This window comes from Eulemur rufifrons, chromosome 21 (assembly GCF_041146395.1).
Source record: "Eulemur rufifrons isolate Redbay chromosome 21, OSU_ERuf_1, whole genome shotgun sequence".
NCBI classification, from domain to species: domain Eukaryota; kingdom Metazoa; phylum Chordata; class Mammalia; order Primates; family Lemuridae; genus Eulemur; species Eulemur rufifrons.
The window spans coordinates 15,816,799-15,835,368 of record NC_091003.1 but is presented as its reverse complement, the minus strand read 5'-3'; the positions used below and the strand labels follow the sequence as shown (position 1 = coordinate 15,835,368).

The window sequence follows — 18,570 nt, the reverse complement described above, 5'->3', positions numbered from 1 at the left end:
TAGCAAGTAGCTGAACCCCTACATCATCCTGCCCACTCTGCTAGGAGGGTCAGGATTTAGTTAACGTCGGAGCCTTCCCTTTCTTAGGAGGCCAGAGGTTGCTGCACCTGTCTGTGCAGGTCTCCAGGTGTCTGCACCTGCCTCTTCCCAGTGAGCCGCGGGGCCCTGGGCAAATCCCTGTCGGAGTCTCTGAGTCCTAATCATCTCTGATCTCTGAATGTGGGTGGCACACTATATTTTTGGTTTGAGACAAACTTAGGTTGATCCTTTTAACTTTTTACATTCTAACAAGAGACGGTTGTGGAAAGTTTTGGACTTAGATTATAATTTAACATAAGAAAAATCAACAGAACTAGAAGAGAGTTGTTTTAGAAACCCCATAATACAATAATTCACACAGTTTCATGTGGTGGAATTCGCAAGTAGAGCAAAAGTGGAGTTCCCATAATTGGGGATAGCACATAGATCTCAGACTTTAGGAGAGGCACTCGAGGAAAGTTTATATTACCCATCAATTTTGGCCAGGCCTGGTGGCTCATGCCTGTAATCCTGGCACTTTGGGAGGCTGAGCCAGGAAGTTGCTTTAGGCCAGGAGTTTGAGACCAGCCTGAGCACAAGTGAGACCCTGTCTCTACAAAAAAATAGAAAAATTAGCCGGGCGTAGTGGCACAGGCCTATATATCGTCCCAGCTGCTCAGGAGGCTGAGACAGGAGGATCGCAGGAGCCTAGGAGTTTAAGGTTATAGTGAGCTATGATGATGCCACTATACTCTAGCCCAGGTGACAGAATGAGACCCTGTCACCCTCACACACACAAAAAAGCCGAATTTTTATCTCAACTCATATCTGGGCTAATAAGCTCTCTATACATACACAAAATTAAATTGCCCTTCTTTGTTTATGTTTGTTTTATTATTTATTGTGGTAAAAATATGTAACAAAATTGGCTTTGTTTTCTAACATGCAACATAGAAAAAAATAAAAACAACAAAAAAAAGAAAAAAGAGAAATAAAATAAACTAACATGCAACATAGAATGGAGGAAAGGGGCCAGTGGAGTCAGATGGCTGCTCAAATCTTGGCTTCAGCACTGCACCAGGGAGCTGCTTTAGGCACATCAATTAACCTTCTGAACCTCAGTTTCCGAATTTGTAAAAGGAAATAAAAATAATTTCTTTGTAGGGTTGTTTTGAGGGTTAGAACTAATACACGTTTCTCAAGAAATTTCAGAGGAATGAAATCACATAGAGCATATTTCTGACCACAGGGCAGTTAAGTTACATGCCAGTGACAAAGTATAACTAGGAAACCCGCTTTTATTTGGGAATTAAGTAACACACTTCTAGTCATGTATGTGGCTGGAATGATGTGTGTGAATGACTAGTGGAGTGCTTGGTATGTGGTGGGCACACAGTAAACACCAGCCGTGATTAGGTGTTGCTACAATGCCAGATTATAATGTTAATTTGATGCGTATCTGTTTATGAGTGCCTACCCCCTGTTTCTGCTGCTGCTTCTCTCCACCCTAATCCAGCACCAGAAAGTACAAAGAGGTATATAGTGAGCCCTTTAGACAAAGGGGTTACGTGGCGTGTTAAAAGACTGTCAGAGTGTAGGCTGTGGTGTCTGGCTGCCTGCCACCTCACGGGACTGGTCGTGAACCCTTTGGCAGCTGCACTAGCTGCTCCCAACCTTGGGTTTCTCATCTGTAGAATGGGACTCACAGTTGTGTTCTCCTGATAGGGTTGCTGTGAGAGCAAAAGGAGACGAAGCATCTTTGTGGTCAGCCAGACCCTGGTACATAGCAATTCTCCGTACTTGAATCTACATGTCATTGAGGGGGAGAGAAGAGGGGAGGGAGTCAGGGAGGACAGGGGTATAAACTAGTGAACAAGCTTGGGTGTAGGTGTAGAAATGGGCTTGGACTAGGTGTCCTCTCCTAGCCCTTCTAGCTCTGAACTTCTGCGATGACCCTATTGGACCTTGGAAAGGAGACAAATCCTCCAGCTCTGGCTGGGTTGCAAAGGGTGTTGCCTGTGATTTTTGCCCTCAGAACAGGTCTGCTGAGAAAGGGTTCTTGCTGGCCTGAGGCGGTGGGGGGACATCATCACCCAGACTCCGATTCTGCTGAGGGAAGGAAGTACCTGTAAGATTAAAACAGAGAGCAGTGCACAGAGGGTTCCAGGTAACAGGGTGGTGCACCAATCTTAGAAAATGGTCCTGTGTGCCACCAATTCATTATCTTGACGATAATGAATGTGTCACTCTGTCTGATAACTAGAACAGATTCACACAGTTTTCTTCTCTATATCCTGTTCTCTGGAAATTGATTTTTCTCATCAGGAACTTACATAAGAATTGAAGGTCATGAGAAACACTTGGTAATGGGACTTTCCTCAGAAGTCAGCCTCACGATGTCTTCTGTCTGCAGCTTAGAGCTTGAAGGGACAGGGCAGTCAAGCGAGGCTCCTGGCACATGAGGCCTGAGCCAGTGTTGGGGTCTCTCCTCTCCCGCTACTTCCCAACTCCCCCAGCAGTTACTTTCACAAGGAGGCTTGGCTCTCAGCAGCCCGGCCCAGCACTTCTGGGTGGATTTGTGAGTTAAAATCTCCAGACATCTCCATCTCTCCCACCACACCCCCCAGTCCACGAGACCATTTCTTACCTCCTACGTGGTTTCCCTGCTGCCATCTCGGCCTTCTCCAGTCTGTTTTCCACCCTGCCACCAGGGTCCCATTTTAAAATGAAATCTAATTGTGTCACCCCAATTAAACCTCTCCAGGGGCTTTCTTTCCTTTAGGATAAAGGCTGAAATCCTTACGATGGCCTGAAAGGTCCTGTGTGATTGGGGTCCTGCTTCCCTCTCCGGCCTCATCTTCTGCCATCCTCTTCTTCCCTCTTGCGCTCCAGAGTCCTCTGGAGGCACTGGGTTTCCTCCTGCCGCCCTGCCCTGGCACAAGCTCTTCCCTTGGCACTGACTGTGCTTAGTTAATTCCTGCTCATCTAGTCAGATTCCATGTCATGGACTTGCATAGCCCCAGTGCCTCTAGTCACAGGTACCTGTTGAACATTTGAAATGTGGCTGGTATGACTGAGGAACTGAATTTTTTATTTTATTTTGAATAATTTATATTTAAATAGCCTTTTATAGCTAGGAGCTACTGTATTGCACTGCACAGCTCTAGACATCTAAAATGTCGTTAAGATCAGAAAAGTACTTAGAATATAATTCCACACTTCTCCTACCCTTTTCTTTTTACTGGGTTTTGTCGTGTATTTAATCTTATTATATGTCCATTTATTGGTGGCCTCACATTTTTTGGAGTGATGTGAGATATAAAAATATAAACAACCTGCAGGACAGGTGGAAGGACATGTGGAAGAAGGAGACTGTACCTGTGGGGAAAATTCAGATCAACTCAGATAGTAAATCCTGAGCACCTGCCAGGTACAGGTCTGTGCCGAGTCCTGTGGGAGATACAGGGATGAATGAAACCCCTTATGAGGCCGGGCGCGGTGGCTCACGCCTGTAATCCTAGCACTCTGGGAGGCCGAGGCGGGTGGATCGCTCGAGGTCAGGAGTTCGAGACCAGCCTGAGCAAGAGTGAGACCCCGTCTCTACTAAAAATAGAAAGAAATTATATGGACAACTAAAATATATATATATACAAAAAATTAGCCGGGCATGGTGGCGCATGTCTGTAGTCCCAGCTACTCGGGAGGCTGAGGCAGTAGGATCGCTTAAGCCCAGGAGTTTGAGGTTGCTGTGAGCTGGGCTGACGCCACGGCACTCACTCTAGCCCGGGCAACAGAGTGAGACTCTGTCTCAAAAAAAAAAAAAAAAAAAGAAACCCCTTATGAATATGACTTAATGCCTGTTTTCTCCTCCCCATCTCCAGATGGAAAGCTCCATGAGGGCAGGGAGAGGGTTTCAATTTGGGATGATAGTCCCCTTCCCTGATATTATAAACCTTGGAGGACATTCAGGCTCTGGGTCTGGGAGTTATTCCCAAGCTCTCCTGCTCTACAGGCTACATGGGATTCTGTCCTGGGTCCCTTTGCAATGCCTCTATCTGCCTGGAAGGAGCTGGGTTACTAGAGAGCAGGACCACCACTTAGGCCGTTTGACTCCAGGTAAGACAAAGCAGGGTATTGTCTCCGCCAACCTCCGGGCACAGCTGGAGAGCTGGGCTGGCAGACCTGGCTGCTTCCTGGGGGCCAATTATCCTCCAGCATAAGAAAGTAGGGCTGTGACAGGCACAAGCTGGGTAAGGCCTATGGGGGCACCTGTTGTGGGTGGTGCTAATCTCAGAGGCATCCGTGACACGGTTCCCTCACTCACCTTCTCCCACAGGGGTCCTGGAAAGTGGGAAGAGACTGGGGATTGGTGCTGCTGCTGAGGGTTTTTTTTTTTTTTTTTTTTTTTTTTAACTAAACACCTGCTGGGTGCATTGGCTTACGCCTGTAATCCCAGCATTTTGGAATGCCAAAGCAGGAGGATCACTTGAGGCCAGGAGTTCAAGACCAGCCTGGGCAACATAGCGAGACCCTGTCTGTACAAAAAGTAAAATGAAATTAGCTAGGCATGGTGGTGAGTGCCTGTAGTCCCTGCTGCTTGGGAGGCTGAGGCAGGAGGGTCGCTTGAGCCCAGAAGTTTGAGGTTGCAGTGAGCTATAATGATGCTGCTGCACTAGAGCCCATGCAACAGAGCAAGATCCTGTCTCAAAAACAAAACAAAACAAATGTGGGTTTGTCTGATATTTTTCTCATGGTTAGATTAGAGTTACGGTTTTTTAAAAAGAACGCCTCAGCGGTGAAGTGCCTTTCTTATCACATCATATGAGGGAGTACGTGAGATCTGCATGACATCACTAGTGATGGTAACCTTCATCACTTGGTTAGTGGTGTATTTGTCAGCTGTCTCCGCTATGAAGTTACTCATTTTCCCTTTTTAAACTCTATTCCTGGAGCAAAGTCACTAAGTCTAGCCCACTCTAAAGAGAAGAAGAGAGTATCTACATATGTTAAAGGAATCCTTCTACAAGAAGATTTTGGACAAAGTTCTTAAGATGAAATGCATCATAGACCAGGCACCTCCCTTTGCTTGACTCTTTGCCAGGCATCTACGTGAGACACCATCCAGCCTGCCTTTTCTGTTTGTTTACCACTGGTCTTATTCCAGAAAGTTACTTCAGCTAGATTGTGGAAGTAAATGCAACCCCCAAAATAAAAATGTGACTAGATGGGGGAAATTCAGGAAAAGAGAAAATAAGATAGGACATAATATGAGGCATTGTAAAGTGCTAAAAATCAGCTCTGAACTTGTGGTAGCCAAAGAAAAGTGGGAAACGTCTGCTCCAAGATTCAGAGTGCTCATTGGGTAAAGATAAACCAATTCCTTGGGAGAAGCATATCTTGTCCTGGTATTAAGATCTGAGCAAGATACCTTTTTGTGCAGCCTCTTAAAAGACAGACATTGTGTGATAATAGAGCAGGGGTCAGGAAACTATGGGACAAATCTGCCCCACCATCTGCTTTTACAAATAAAGTTTTATTGGAACACAGCCATGCCCATTCATTTAACGTACTGTCAAGAGCTGCTTTCCTACTTTCTCCTGCAGAGTTGAGTAGTTGTGATGGAGACCATATGGCCCACAAAACCTAAAATATTTACTATTTTGGTCCCTTACAGAAAGTGTTTGCCAACTCCTGAGCTAGAGGACAACTCCTTAACCACACCCTTACCAAAATGAAACTGCAGGAGTAATGTAAGTTTCTGGTAACGTCGTTCAGTTTAGGCTGGTAGAACAATTCTCAGGGCGCAGTAGATGAGAGAACCCCAGTACAGGGGCCTAGAAGTCAGGGCCTGAGAGCGACTCGGTTTTCTTTTTTTTTTTGTTTTTGTTTTTTGTTTTTTTGAGACAGGAGCTTGCTCTGTCTCCTGGGTAGAGTGCAGTGGTGTCATCATAGCTCACTGCAACCTCCAACTCCTGGGCTCAAGCAATCCTCCTGCCTCAGCCTCCCAAGTAACTGGGACTACAGGCCCATGTCACTACTCCTGGCTAATTTTTCGATTTTTTTTTAGAGACAGGGTCTTGCCCTTGCTCAGGCTAGTCTCAAACTCCTGGCCTCAAGCGATCCTCCTGCCTCTGCCTCTGCCTCCCAGAATGCTGGGATTACAGGCATGAACCACCAGTCCCATCCCTAAGAGCCACTCTTATAAGGGCTAAATTTAAATTTAGGGCATGATACCTGTTCCTAAACCTTTCTGGTTAGGGACAGATGGTGATTGGTAATTGCAAGCTGCCTCTTGCAGCATTTCTCTGTGTGTTTATGATGCCAGCAAAGCCTATGTGGCCCTTTTTTACAAACCGTTGAGCCTTCCACAGGAGAGCAAAATGGTTCTGTCAGAACCAGGGGCAGTTTAACCCCCAAGGAACATTTGGTCATATCTGGAGACACTTTTATTTGTCACAAGTTGGGGAAGGGGGATGACAGGTGAGGTATTACTGGCATCTGGTGGGTAGAAGCCAGAGATGCTGCTCAACATGCCACAATGCACAGGACAGCTCCCCACAACAAACATGTATCCACGTATCCGACCCCAAATAGCAATAGTGCCAAGTTTGAGAAGTCTTGTTTTAGAAAGCAATTTTTATATCATCTAACAAAATATCTGATAATATAAGGCCCTATTCTGGAAGTACCTAAGAACCTCAAGTTAAGAGGGACTAGAAGTCTTATACTTTTCCAGAAGATCTCTGGAAGGCTTAGTAATTCTCTCCCGATATTTGCTGTGAGGTGCAACCTTTGATAGATGCTGCAGGGACTCCAGGTGAGCAAGTCATAGTCCTGCCTCCAGAACCCTTAAAGGAAATGAGATAGACATAATACCATTACATGAGACAAAGCCTGGCAGCTACCAGCAGAGGTTCACAGAGGTCTCAAGTAGAGAAAGATGGTTCTGCTTGGCGGCTGGGGCAGAATGGATCAGGAAACGTTTTGCTAAGAGAGCAGCATTTGGAACAGCCGTTCAAGACTGATGGACTTTTTTTTTTATGAATAAAAAAATGAGGTAACATTTATTTCACTTATCAATTGGCAAAGATTAAAGTTGGGTAATACCAGAGCTCATGAGATTGCAGGAAAGGAACACTCTGGGGCTCTCTTGGTGGGAATGGCACCAACAAAAACAGTAGAAATAGCAGACAGCAGAAACAGATCTGAGGGGACCTCAGACCTCGGAATTATCAGACTCAACTATATTTACTGTACATAAAGAAAGGCTTAAAAATATCTGCAGGGAATAGAATATATTCATTAAAAAGATCAGTCAAGAATAGTTGAAAAAGAACTAAAGAGAAATTCTGGATATGAAAAAAATATATTAATTAAAACAAAAATACAAAGTTTAGACTTTGTAGCATATTAGAAACAGCTGAAAAGCAGGTTCCGCTTCTCCCCCTGAGCCCAGTGATCTTCCCTCAGGCCTCAGGCCTCAGGCCTCCATGGTCCCTGGAGCCCTAGGGAATGAGGGTACAATCTCATCCCCACACCCAGAGGTCCAGATCATAAGCCTGGATCTCTTCACACTCTTCCTGGGAAACTCTAGTCCTCCAGCCCGTGGAGCAGATGAATTGATACCACAGTTTGTGGAACAGGGGACGCTGGAAGAGGCTCTTCCCGTAGAGGAATGAAAAAATGGCTTGTTTAGGGGCCTGGTTGTCTTCCTCCATGTCATTGGCCAGGTAGAGTGCTATGAAGAAATGAATTCGTTGGTATTGCCAGGAAAAGAGGCCAGCCCAGCTAAATAGGCTATGACCATAGATAGAAGATACTGATGGAGAGAGAGTAAAAGCAGTAAGAGAGCGGTCCCTTGTGGAAGAAGGAGAGCATGGGGATAGGGGCAGGGGTTGCTGCTCAGAGAAGAGACCGCTGTGTCGGGTGACCATGCTCCTTTGGTGAGGTTGAAGGATGTGTCTCAAGGTCAGTTGCACATCTGAGAAGTCAGAGGAAACAAGGTCCACGATGCTCCCAGGAAGGCGAGCTCTGCTGGGATCTCTGGAGGGAATGTGTTTCAGACGGCTGGTGTCAGGAGGATCTTTAGTGAGCTGCAGCAAAAGGCAGTTTCAGAGAGCTGAGAGGAGAGAGGCCAAGAGCTCAGGGTGGTGACAACAAAAGAGGCAATGTCCAGGACAAGACTGTGCCGAGGGCTCAGATGCCAAAGGACCCCCAGCAGGGCCACGCGTTCGCTCTGCAGGAGACCACCAGGCCCCAGAAGGGAGATATTGACAAGTCCTTAAATGGTCAGGACTGTGGAAGCATCCCGTTGGAGATATGCAGAGGGAGAGAGAAATGCAACTGTGGTTAGAAAGCCCTGCTTCCCCAGGGCTTTGTGTTGGAGCAGAACAACCTTACTTTGGCAGATACCTTCAGATTTGTGTCCCAGGCCGGGAATTTTTTAATGACAATATCCTCAAACATCCTGGTAAAGACCTCACAGTGCTCAGGAAGCACTGACGACACTCGCTGCTTCTTCAGCTTCATCTTCAGCCCACACAGCGACCTCCATGACCCAGATGTCCTTAGGCTCAGAGACCACCAGTCCTCCTCCAACTCCTCATCCTTGGAATCCGATGATGACTCCCTCTTCCTTTTCCAGCCAGGGGACTAAGGCAGGGGGCTGGGATCTACCCAAAGGGCTGATGGTCCTGGGCGTTTGTCATCCACCACTACCTCAAGGAGGTAGTGCCCTGAGGTGCTGCGCTGGGGGCTCTGGCTCTCAGACTAAGAGTCCAGTTGATAGCTGGCCATGATTTCTCCCAAGCTCTTCCTTCCCTTCCATGGAACCCAGACGCTGTTCTGTCCAAAACCTTTCTCTGGGCTCTGGTTGAATCCAAGCCTGTTATCTCTTCTCCAAGTTGGGGAGAAGTTAGGGGTGGAGATAAGCTCTGTGAAGATGCTGTTGTCCACTGTACTGCCAGGCAGCCCCGGAGTCAGGTCCTTCCAGTCAGGAAGGTCGGAAGCCTCTGATGTCATCAGTCTCCCCAACCTGGCAAAAGTTTGAAGGATAACAGAAGTAACTGCCAGACTGACGTGCACACTTGTCTGCAGATCAGGGGTTAACGGTACCTCTGGCCATCGGCCTCTGACCGTATCCAAAACTGTCCTCAGGGTCTCAGAATCCCTCTTTCCTTCTCCCCAGCAGATGCTGTTTTCTCTCCACTCTAAACTGGAAGCATATTGGGCTCTTCTTCCTCTCTGTAGCCACACTTCGATGTGTAGTTCAGTGGCATTAAGCACATTCACAGCGTTGTGCAACCACCACCACCGCCACCATCCATCCATCTCCAGAACTTTTTCATCAGCTCAGACAGAAACTCTGTACCTATTAAACACCAACTCCCCACCCTCTATCCCCAGGCCCTGGCAACTGCCATTCTACTTTCTATCTCTGTGAATTTGATTACTCTAGGGACCTCATATACCTCACATACTGTGGAATCATACAGTATTTGTCCTTTTGTGTCTGACTTATTTCACTTAGTATAATGTCCTCAAGCTTCTATCATGTTGTAGGATGTCTGAATTTCCTTTTTTTTTTAAATACTGCCCACCACATTTTGTTTATCCATTCATCCATCTATTAATGTTTGTCCGGGTTGTTTCCACATCTTGGCTCTAAGTCTTACTTTTGATACATTGGTAGAACTTATTGATGAGAAGCACATCTGTTATTGAGGCTGTGCCTAAAGTTTTATTTTGTATTTTTATCCCTTACGTATTTCTTTTTTTTTTTTTTTTTTTTGAGACAGAGTCTCACTCTGTTGCCCAGGCTAGAGTGAGTGCCGTGGCGTCAACCTAGCTCACAGCAACCTCAAACTCCTGGGCTCAAGCGATCCTCCTGTCTCAGCCTCCCGAGTAGCTGGGACTACAGGCATGCGCCACCATGCCCGGCTAATTTTTTCTATATATATTTTTAGCTGTCCATATAATTTCTTTCTATTTTTAGTAGAGATGGGGTCTCGCTCTTGCTCAGGCTGGTGTCGAACTCCTGAGCTCAAACGATCCGCCCACCTCGGCCTCCCAGAGTGCTAGGATTACAGGCGTGAGCCACCGCGCCCGGCCCCTTACGTATTTCTAATCAACCCATACGAAGCATGAGACCAGTCAAATGAGTTAATCCAAGGTGCAGGGACTGAGTGTCTACTTTGTCTGTAGTCCTCAACTTTCAGAGTTGGGTGAGGTGTCAGACACCATCCAAACCACCTATGAGTTCCTGCGCAGCTTCCTAATAGGCCTAGGCTCTCCTAGGAGTCTCTCGCTGCTGGGAAGGGCACGGCTGCTTCCGGAAGCAGTTCCCATCACTGTGGAAGTCCAGTTGTTAGGAAGCTCTGCTTACCTTGAAGCATCTTGCATTCATGATTTATCCTGTAGTCATTGCATGTCAAGGACTGATGGATTTTTAGCCAGTGGGTGAAGGGAAGAGAACCCCAGGGTAACAGGTCACATAGATTATACATGCAGGGTTTGATTTGGCTGGAAAGGTACCCATGGGTGAATGGTGGGCGGGCACTGTGGTGAGATCACAGGTCACACCAATGTTGTATAGGACCTCAGTGCCCCGAGAGTTGGTTTTTAGTGTGGTAGCTCACGGGGAGACTTGAAAGATTTCAGAGTAACAGAGTGGTGGGATTGGAACTGTTCCTTAGGAAGATACAAATGGAGGTGGCTTGCAAGTAGGGTTTTTCAGGGGAGAGGCTGTAATTGCGGGCTGGGGAGGAGACTGTTAGAGTCCTCTCTGGCTAGAGGACGTGCAGGCATGGCTGAGAGATGCATGTGAATCTGCAGAGGGGTGGCCACAAGACAAGGCCTCTCTGTAGGTGCAAAGCGGAGGAGCTATCTGATGCCTTTGAGGCTCAACCCTGGGCATTTGGAAGACTGTACCACTGACAGATATAGGAAAGGACTGAGGTGGGAAAGGGTGCATCATAGTAGACAGAGGATGCCCCTGTGGTGTTCACCCATTTGTCTGCAAATTTGTTCTCTCTCTCCTCCCACTCTCATAAGGAATGATTCTGACTTCTCTGCTCTTTCTGTGGAGGTTTTTCTTTAGTGTAAATCTTGTGGTTTGAGTCAGATGCTAAAGTGATTTCTTTGATCCTGGGGATTTACTGTGAGGGGTGGCCTCTTGTCTGTCTTGGTTTGGAGGGTGGGGGTTCCCAGTTGCTCTGATAGAAGGCAGCACACACCCGAGTGGGTATAGTCTAGACTCCTTCAGCACTTCCATCAGGGACCAGTGGGGACTGAGAATGAGAGGAATGGAAAGGACCATGTATGTAAGTAGCTTTAATTAAAGATTTTTTTTTTTGGTATTAGTTTTATTGATTTATTTTGTAAATGCTTGTTGAATGGATAAACCAGTACAGCTTATTTACTGTGTTTCCCTGTTGGTTATTCTTGGATCCAAGTGTTAATTTTTAAATCTCCTACAGATGTCTATGGAACAAACAGTCCCTCCGATGCTGGATGGCACCAGTTTGGGGGTAAGCACAGGCCAATCCGTGGACAGAGGCAACAGCCAGGCCTTTGGGAACTCCCAGAATGCAGGAGAACAGGGCTTCTCCTCCGCAAACTCCAGTGACAACAGGTGAGACTCAGAATGGCTGAACTCATACTCCTGGGGAGTGGCGGCCATCTAACCTCAAAGACTGCGGAGGCAGGAGTCCAAAGCTCTGGGCCAAGTTCTGACTCTGCCACCGATTATGTGGGACTCTGGGCAAGTCAGTCCTGATCCACACCTATGTGATGGGGCAAATGATCTGTGTCTTGCCTTCCGCACAGGATAGCCAAGAGGTTCCACAGAGATGTAGGGAAGTGTTAGACACTGTACAGGGGAACAGGGCTTCAGGAAGAGGGCCCAGACCAAGTCTGTCCTGTTCACCATGGTGTCAGTGGTGTGATGCCTTGTACATGGTAGCCTGCAGTCAGTAAGGAGATGAATGAACAGTGAATGGATTACTAATTGTGGCTGAACATGGCTGTTCTTTTCCTATTCCTTAGTATCCAGAGGAAAAAGAAGCTGCCTGTAACTCATTTGCTTGAGCAAGTACACCAGCTTTTCATGCCATTGTCAATTCTGAAAAACTTCTCTTTTATTTCCTTCTGAACTGTGTTTGCTTAAGAATAATTCTACGCAATCTGTTCTTGTTGCTTTCCTGACTGAGCAGCCCTTAGCTAAATGATCTAAGAAATTTGACTTTTGCACCCCTTTCCCTGGGAGCAGAAGGTTCTCTGGGGCTGCTCACCTGACTGGCCTCTGTCAGGAGTCACTTGGTTTCCTTTATGTCATAACTTCTGTGCTGGTTTTACCTGGGCCTCATCCACTGCAGCTTGTTCGTTCTGGCCAGGAGAGGTAATGATCAGTTCAGAAGCAGGAGCAGACCTGGACTGCTCTACTCTCATCTCTCTCAGGCCCATATCCCCATCAAGCCTGGCCGGCTTCTTGGCTCTAGCCATGGAGCAGATTGAAGAGGCTGCCCAGTGCACAGGAGAGGAGTGCATTTATCTGCTTCCTTGTTCCTTACAAGGGTAGAACAGCAGGTTTTCTTCTGCTTTGGGGAGAAAAGAGAAACCAGGGATGTTTAGGCCGGAAGTGAGAAGATCAAAAATAACTTGGCAGGTAGAATAAGGACCAAAGACTAAAAAATTATGGAGAACAGATTCCAATTCATAATAAAGAACTTACTGGGTCTAGGTACTGCTACATGAAAAGGGGCGGTGTTGGCCGGGTCAGTGGCTCTTGCCTGTAATCCTAGCACTCTGGGAGGCCAAGGCTAGAGGATCGCTTGAGATCAGGGGTTCAAGACCAGCCTCAGCAAGAGCGAGACCCCATCTCTACTAAAAATAGAAAAATTAACTGGGCGTGGTGGTACAATGCCTGTAATCCCAGCTACTTGGGAGGCTAAAGCAGGAGGATTGCTGGAGCCCAGGAGTTTGAGGTTGCTGTGAGCTAGGCTGATGCCACGGCACTCTAGCCCAGGTGACAGAGTGAGACTCTGTCTCAAAAAAAGAAAAAAAAAAAAGTGGGGGGGCTGCATTTAGAGAAGCTAAGTTCTCTGCCATTGAAGATGTCCACACAGATATTTCCCTGGACTGGAAGGAAAATCACTTCAAGGGTCTGTAAAGGCTTTTTCTAATTCTTGAGATTCTGAAATGCTACAGCAAGTCCTGGACCGTCCAAACAGGAAGAGGAATCCAGGACTGAGAAAAGAGGGGTTTAAAGAACTTGAGGAGCTTCCAGATAAGCCCCAGCAGTGGCCCAATTTGGTATGGTGGGTGGCCACTCAACTGCTGAGGGTTAAGCTTGTTTTAAGGGACTGTCATACCATTAAGGAAGAGCTTGGGCAGCAGGTGATGGCAAGATCTGGGTTTTGGAGTAAGGCTGACCTGGATTCAAATCCAGATCCTGACGTTTCCCGGCTCTTTGACCTTCACCATTTCCTTTAACCAATCTGAGTTTCAGAAGATTGATGTTATTCGTTGCTATGTTTAGTGTTGTTTACCATCTGGGGCTTCATGGGTATCTATCCCTAAGCTCAGTATTGTGGAGCCATTAGCCTCATAGCAACCCTGAAAGAGAGGAATAGCATCATCCCCATCTTTCAGGCCAAGAAAAGCTAGAGGCCCTATGGCTGGCTAGTGATGACACTGAGATTCTGTCCCCTGTGCTCTTACTGTATCACATTCTCTGGTCAAAAGTAAATGAAGCTACTTGGGAGAGGCTCTTGGAGCAAAACCAGAGCAGTCCAGGGAGATTTCCTGGAAATGGTTGGGCCATTTAAAGGGGAGATACTCACTAAAGGTAAGTTCAGATACAAAACTACTTTGAATTATTTTTATTCTTTTAATGTGTATACTTTGGAAGTAGGAAACCCCCTGTGAGATATCCCCAGGATGTAGCTGTCTAGAATTTGCTTGAATGCCGTCGGTGTCGACATGGTTCTGGTTTCCTGCTCCGTAAGAAGTAGAGAGTGTTCCTGATACTTGTGCTCCCGACTGTGTGTGTGTCCTCTTGCTTTGTTGACCAGACGCTCTGTATCACAGCTCTCAGCAGCCGGCAGCAAGCTCCCTGACGTCGTCCTCCACCCTGACAGAGATCCTGGAAGCCATGAAGCACCCCTCGTGAGTAGCTCGTCACGTATGTGAGTGTAGGGTCAGGAGGCTCCCGAGGGCACGTGTCACTGCAATGCTCAGGCAGTGTGGTTTGGTGGATTCATACCTGACTCTGCTGCTCACCAGCTTTGAGACCTTGGGCAAGTGACTTGACCTCTCTGACCCTCTGTTACCTTGTTTGTAAAATCAGATTTTTAAAAAAATGGTTAAAGCACAGGGTTGATGTAAATGAAATAATTATGCGAAAGACCTAATGTAATGCGTGCAAGTACTGGTGTTCTCCAAATGTCAGTCCCTTCTCCCTTTCCTCCTTTTCACCCTGTAACACCTTCTTCTGTCCTATCACGGTTATTTCTCTGGGTCCAGGAGTAGCATAGAGAAATTGCTTTATGGGGGCCCTTATTTCAGATATTAAATGTGTTACTGGGAGTCCCTTCTTTTTCATCTTTTTTTCTGCTTGTTGCCACCGGGCACACACATTCCCTGCTCACCGTGTTGGAACCCAGGACAGGAGTCCAGCTGCTCTCTGAACAGAAGGGCCTCTCGCCATACTGCTTCATCAGTGCCGAGGTGGTGCACTGGCTGGTGAACCACGTGGAGGGGGTCCAGACGCAGGCGATGGCCATCGACATCATGCAGGTGAGGCAGCAAGGCAGGGCCTGCAGAGCTGTCTGCTCAGGCCCCCGTGGGACCAGGCCCTGTCTCAGAAGCTGTCACCCTTTCCAGAAATGAGATCTGCACGTGGGGTGAGAATCTGTTTTTAATAAGTTTAAGGCCTGTCTGGAAATGATGAAAGAAAAAGCCTTGCTTGGAAATACACTACATCTTGACTTAAAAATCTGGCAGAGGCCGGGCGCGGTGGCTCACGCCTGTAATCCTAGCACTCTGGGAGGCCGAGGTGGGCGGATCGTTTGAGCTCAGGAGTTCGACACCAGCCTGAGCAAGAGCGAGACCCCACCTCTACTAAAAATAGAAAGAAATTATATGGACAGCTAAAAATATATATAGAAAAAATTAGCCGGGCATGGTGGCGCATGCCTGTAGTCCCAGCTACTCGGGAGGCTGAGACAGGAGGATCGCTTGAGCTCAGGAGTTTGAGGTTGCTGTGAGCTAGGCTGACGCCACGGCACTCACTCTAGCCTGGGCAACAGAGTGAGACTCTGTCTCAAAAAAAAAAAAAAAAAATCTGGCAGAATTTATTGTCTGAACTGAAATGTTCTGTATGGGATCTGTGCACTAGTAAATCTTGGAGAAATCTCTGCGAAAGATTTTCAGAGAATTCTCTCCCTCTGACCTTAAGCCCCCAATTTCCTCTGGTCAGTGTCTGTTTTATTCAAGACTCAAAGTTGGGGCCGGGCGCAGTGGCTCACGCCTGTAATCCTAGCACTCTGGGAGGCCGAGGCGGGTGGATCGCTCAAGGTCAGGAGTTCGAGACCAGCCTGAGCAAGAGCGAGACCCCGTCTCTACTAAAAATAGAAAGAAATTATATGGACAACTAAAATATATATATAGAAAAAATTAGCCGGGCATGGTGGCGCATGCCTGTAGTCCCAGCTACTCGGGAGGCTGAGGCAGTAGGATCGCTTGAACCCAGGAGTTTGAGGTTGCTGTGAGCTAGGCTGACGCCATGGCACTCACTCTAGCCCGGGCAACAAAGTGAGACTCTGTCTCAAAAAAAAAAAAAAAAAAAGACTCAAAGTTGGATTCAAGGCTCTGCCGCAGGGGCCTTCTGGCACCCTGTACTTACTCTGTCAGAGCCCTGGGCACAACAGAATGAAGAATCTGTCTGTGTATCTCATTTGTCTCCTGCCTAGACCAGCTCCTGGAGGGTAGGGCTACCCTTTTATTGTCCATACCAGTGCCTGGCATGTTACTTGGTACGTGGTAGGCACTTAGTACCACACTTGCCAGAGTTACTTACACTGTTCGAAACTGGAATAGTGAGGACAGGAATGGGAAAGATTGAGTTGACTCAGCCAGTTCCCACCATCCTGTGTAGAGGTCCCTACTGGAAATAAATCAGTACTGTTTACTCACTAGCTGGGTTGTCATCACAGAAATGTAAAATCAGTAACTGATTTGAATAAGCATGTGATCCTTGGTGATCTCTTTGAGGATCTTGATGTGCTGTTTTGATTAGTCTTTGCCTGATAGCTTTATATACTCTCACCTCCCAGAGAATACTATTTTCCTTATTCAAACAATGAAATGTGGCTAGGTGTGGTGGCTCACACCTGTAAGCCCAGCACTCCAGGAGGCTGAGGCAGGAGGATCACTTGAGGCCAGGAGTTTGAGACCAGCCTGGGCAACATAGCAAGACCCCGTCACTATAAAAAATAAAAAAATTAGCGAGGCGTAGTGGTACACGCCTGTACTTCCATCTACTCAGGAGGCTGAGGTGGGAGGATCACTTAAGCCCAGGAGTTTGAGGTTACAGTGAGCTATGATTACGCCACTGCACTCCAGCCTGGGCAAGAAAGCAAGACCCTGTCTCTAAAAACAACAATGAAATGCTACTGCAGCAGTTAAAATGAATGAGCTAGAGGTACATGTATCAACATGGATAAATGTCAGAAGCATGATGTGGACTGAAAAACCAATTTACAAAGTGATATGTAGTATTATGCTGTTTATTTAAAATTTAAAATTCCTTAAGAATACCTCATTTTCTATCCATACATGTCTGTATAATAAAATTATTAAAAATGTGCATGAGAATATTATACTAACCATTTATTTTTGGGGAGAGAAGAAGGGGAATGGGACTTGGGAGAGTCCGTATGATTTTTTTTTTTAATAAAAAGATCTTAAGTCAGTATAACAAAATGTTAAATTTATTAAAGCAGAATAGTAGGATACCTGGATTTTCTTTATGCTTTTCTACATGTTTGAAATATTTGATAATATAATATGAGGCTACTTTTTATAACGTAACTTACACCAGGCACATGTCTAATGGGGGGGGGGGGGAGTAGGGTCTCCTTAGTGCTCCTTTCACTCCATTGACTCCAGTGCATGATGGAGGGCTGCGCCTTCAGATGTCCCTCTGCAGGAATTTCAGTGTTTCAATGTCTCTCCTAGAAAATGCTGGAAGAGCAGCTCATCACTCACGCATCTGGCGAAGCCTGGCGGAACTTCATCTATGGCTTCTATTTCTACAAGATAGTAGTGGACAAAGAGCCAGACCGAGGTCAGAGCCGAAGCGCATGTGGTTGCCCACGGGGGCGGACATTTTTCCTGGTGACTTGCCCTTTCCCATGACAGTACTTCTTGAGCTCCGTGTGTGACTTTGTATTCCAAGTTGTCAGAGCTGTCAACTTCCTTGAGCATTTGTATTTAATTTAAGTATAGCCAGAGTGACAAAGGTTTCTCAAGCTACAGTATGTGCTTGGTGAGGACACTGTGGGTGGAAGATAAACCCCAAAGAGGCCAAGGGACCTGATGTGAGGAAATTCCCACGAGTCATTTTTTGGTAGCTGTTTTTAATTATAACACCCCAGCCCTCACTTCCACCCCCAACTCTGTACAGGTGGTTCTGGTTATAACATGAGCGGCTCCAGTCTGTGATTAATAGCTGTTTTCACTTGCTGGGTCTCCAGACTCCATTCCTTTCCCCTGGAAGACTATCAAATCCTAGCAAGTTTTCCCAGATATATTTTAGGTTTTTTTTTTTTTTTTTTTTAATGAGAAAAAGTAATTCCCAGAGGGGAGCAATTTCTAGCATGGTCAGAGCTGGCTCACATAACTCTGGAGGCACCCAGGATTCAGACCAGTGTCTCTAGTGTACCCAGAGCACATGGGGACCTTGGCTGGAAGTGACATGCATTCTGTAGGCAAATGGCTTCTCCATCTCCGGGCTTAAGGAATCATATCTGAGATGAAGTAGCTAGTGCCACTCACTGTGCTGTCTAAGGACATATTGAAAGTGGACCTGTGTGGGTTTTTTTTTTTTTTTTTCTTGTAGCCATTAGTATGTCCATCAACACTTTTTCCCTTAAAGTCTGAGTTTGACCAGTAGATACCTATTTTACCTTCCAGTTGAAAAATACCAGGTTACCATTATATACTCTCAAATGAAAGATATGAAACTGAGGATAAAATATTTTTTAAGTTGAAGTAAAGTTCCTGTAACATAAAATTAACCATTTGAAAATGAACAGTTCAGAGGCAATTAGTACATTCACCAACCATCACCTCGATCTGGTTCCAGACCATTTCCATCACCCAAAAGGAAACCCTATACCCATTAGCAGTCACCCCCCAGCTCCTTCTCCTCCCTCCCCCACATCCACTAATGTGCTTTCTATCTCAAAGATTAGCCCATTCAGGACTTCTCATATAAATGGCATCATACACCATGTGGCCTTTTGTGTCTGGCTCCCTTTACTTCATGTA

The 18,570-nt window shown here is 46.4% G+C and overlaps 1 protein-coding gene and 1 pseudogene across 1 annotated transcript in view; one reads left to right on the top strand and one right to left on the bottom strand.

Moving 5' to 3' along the window:
- The window catches only part of DEPDC5 (DEP domain containing 5, GATOR1 subcomplex subunit), a 108,507-nt gene that overhangs the window by 71,527 nt on the left and 18,410 nt on the right, over positions 1 to 18,570 (top strand). Inside the window, exons 34-37 of the mRNA XM_069497429.1 lie at positions 11,496 to 11,650; positions 14,107 to 14,184; positions 14,682 to 14,814; positions 17,257 to 17,365. Coding sequence (XP_069353530.1) covers positions 11,496 to 11,650; positions 14,107 to 14,184; positions 14,682 to 14,814; positions 17,257 to 17,365 — 475 coding nt within the window. The remainder of the gene's footprint in view (positions 1 to 11,495; positions 11,651 to 14,106; positions 14,185 to 14,681; positions 14,815 to 17,256; positions 17,366 to 18,570) is intronic.
- On the bottom strand, positions 7,499 to 10,423 carry LOC138401751 (speedy protein E4-like; annotated as a pseudogene).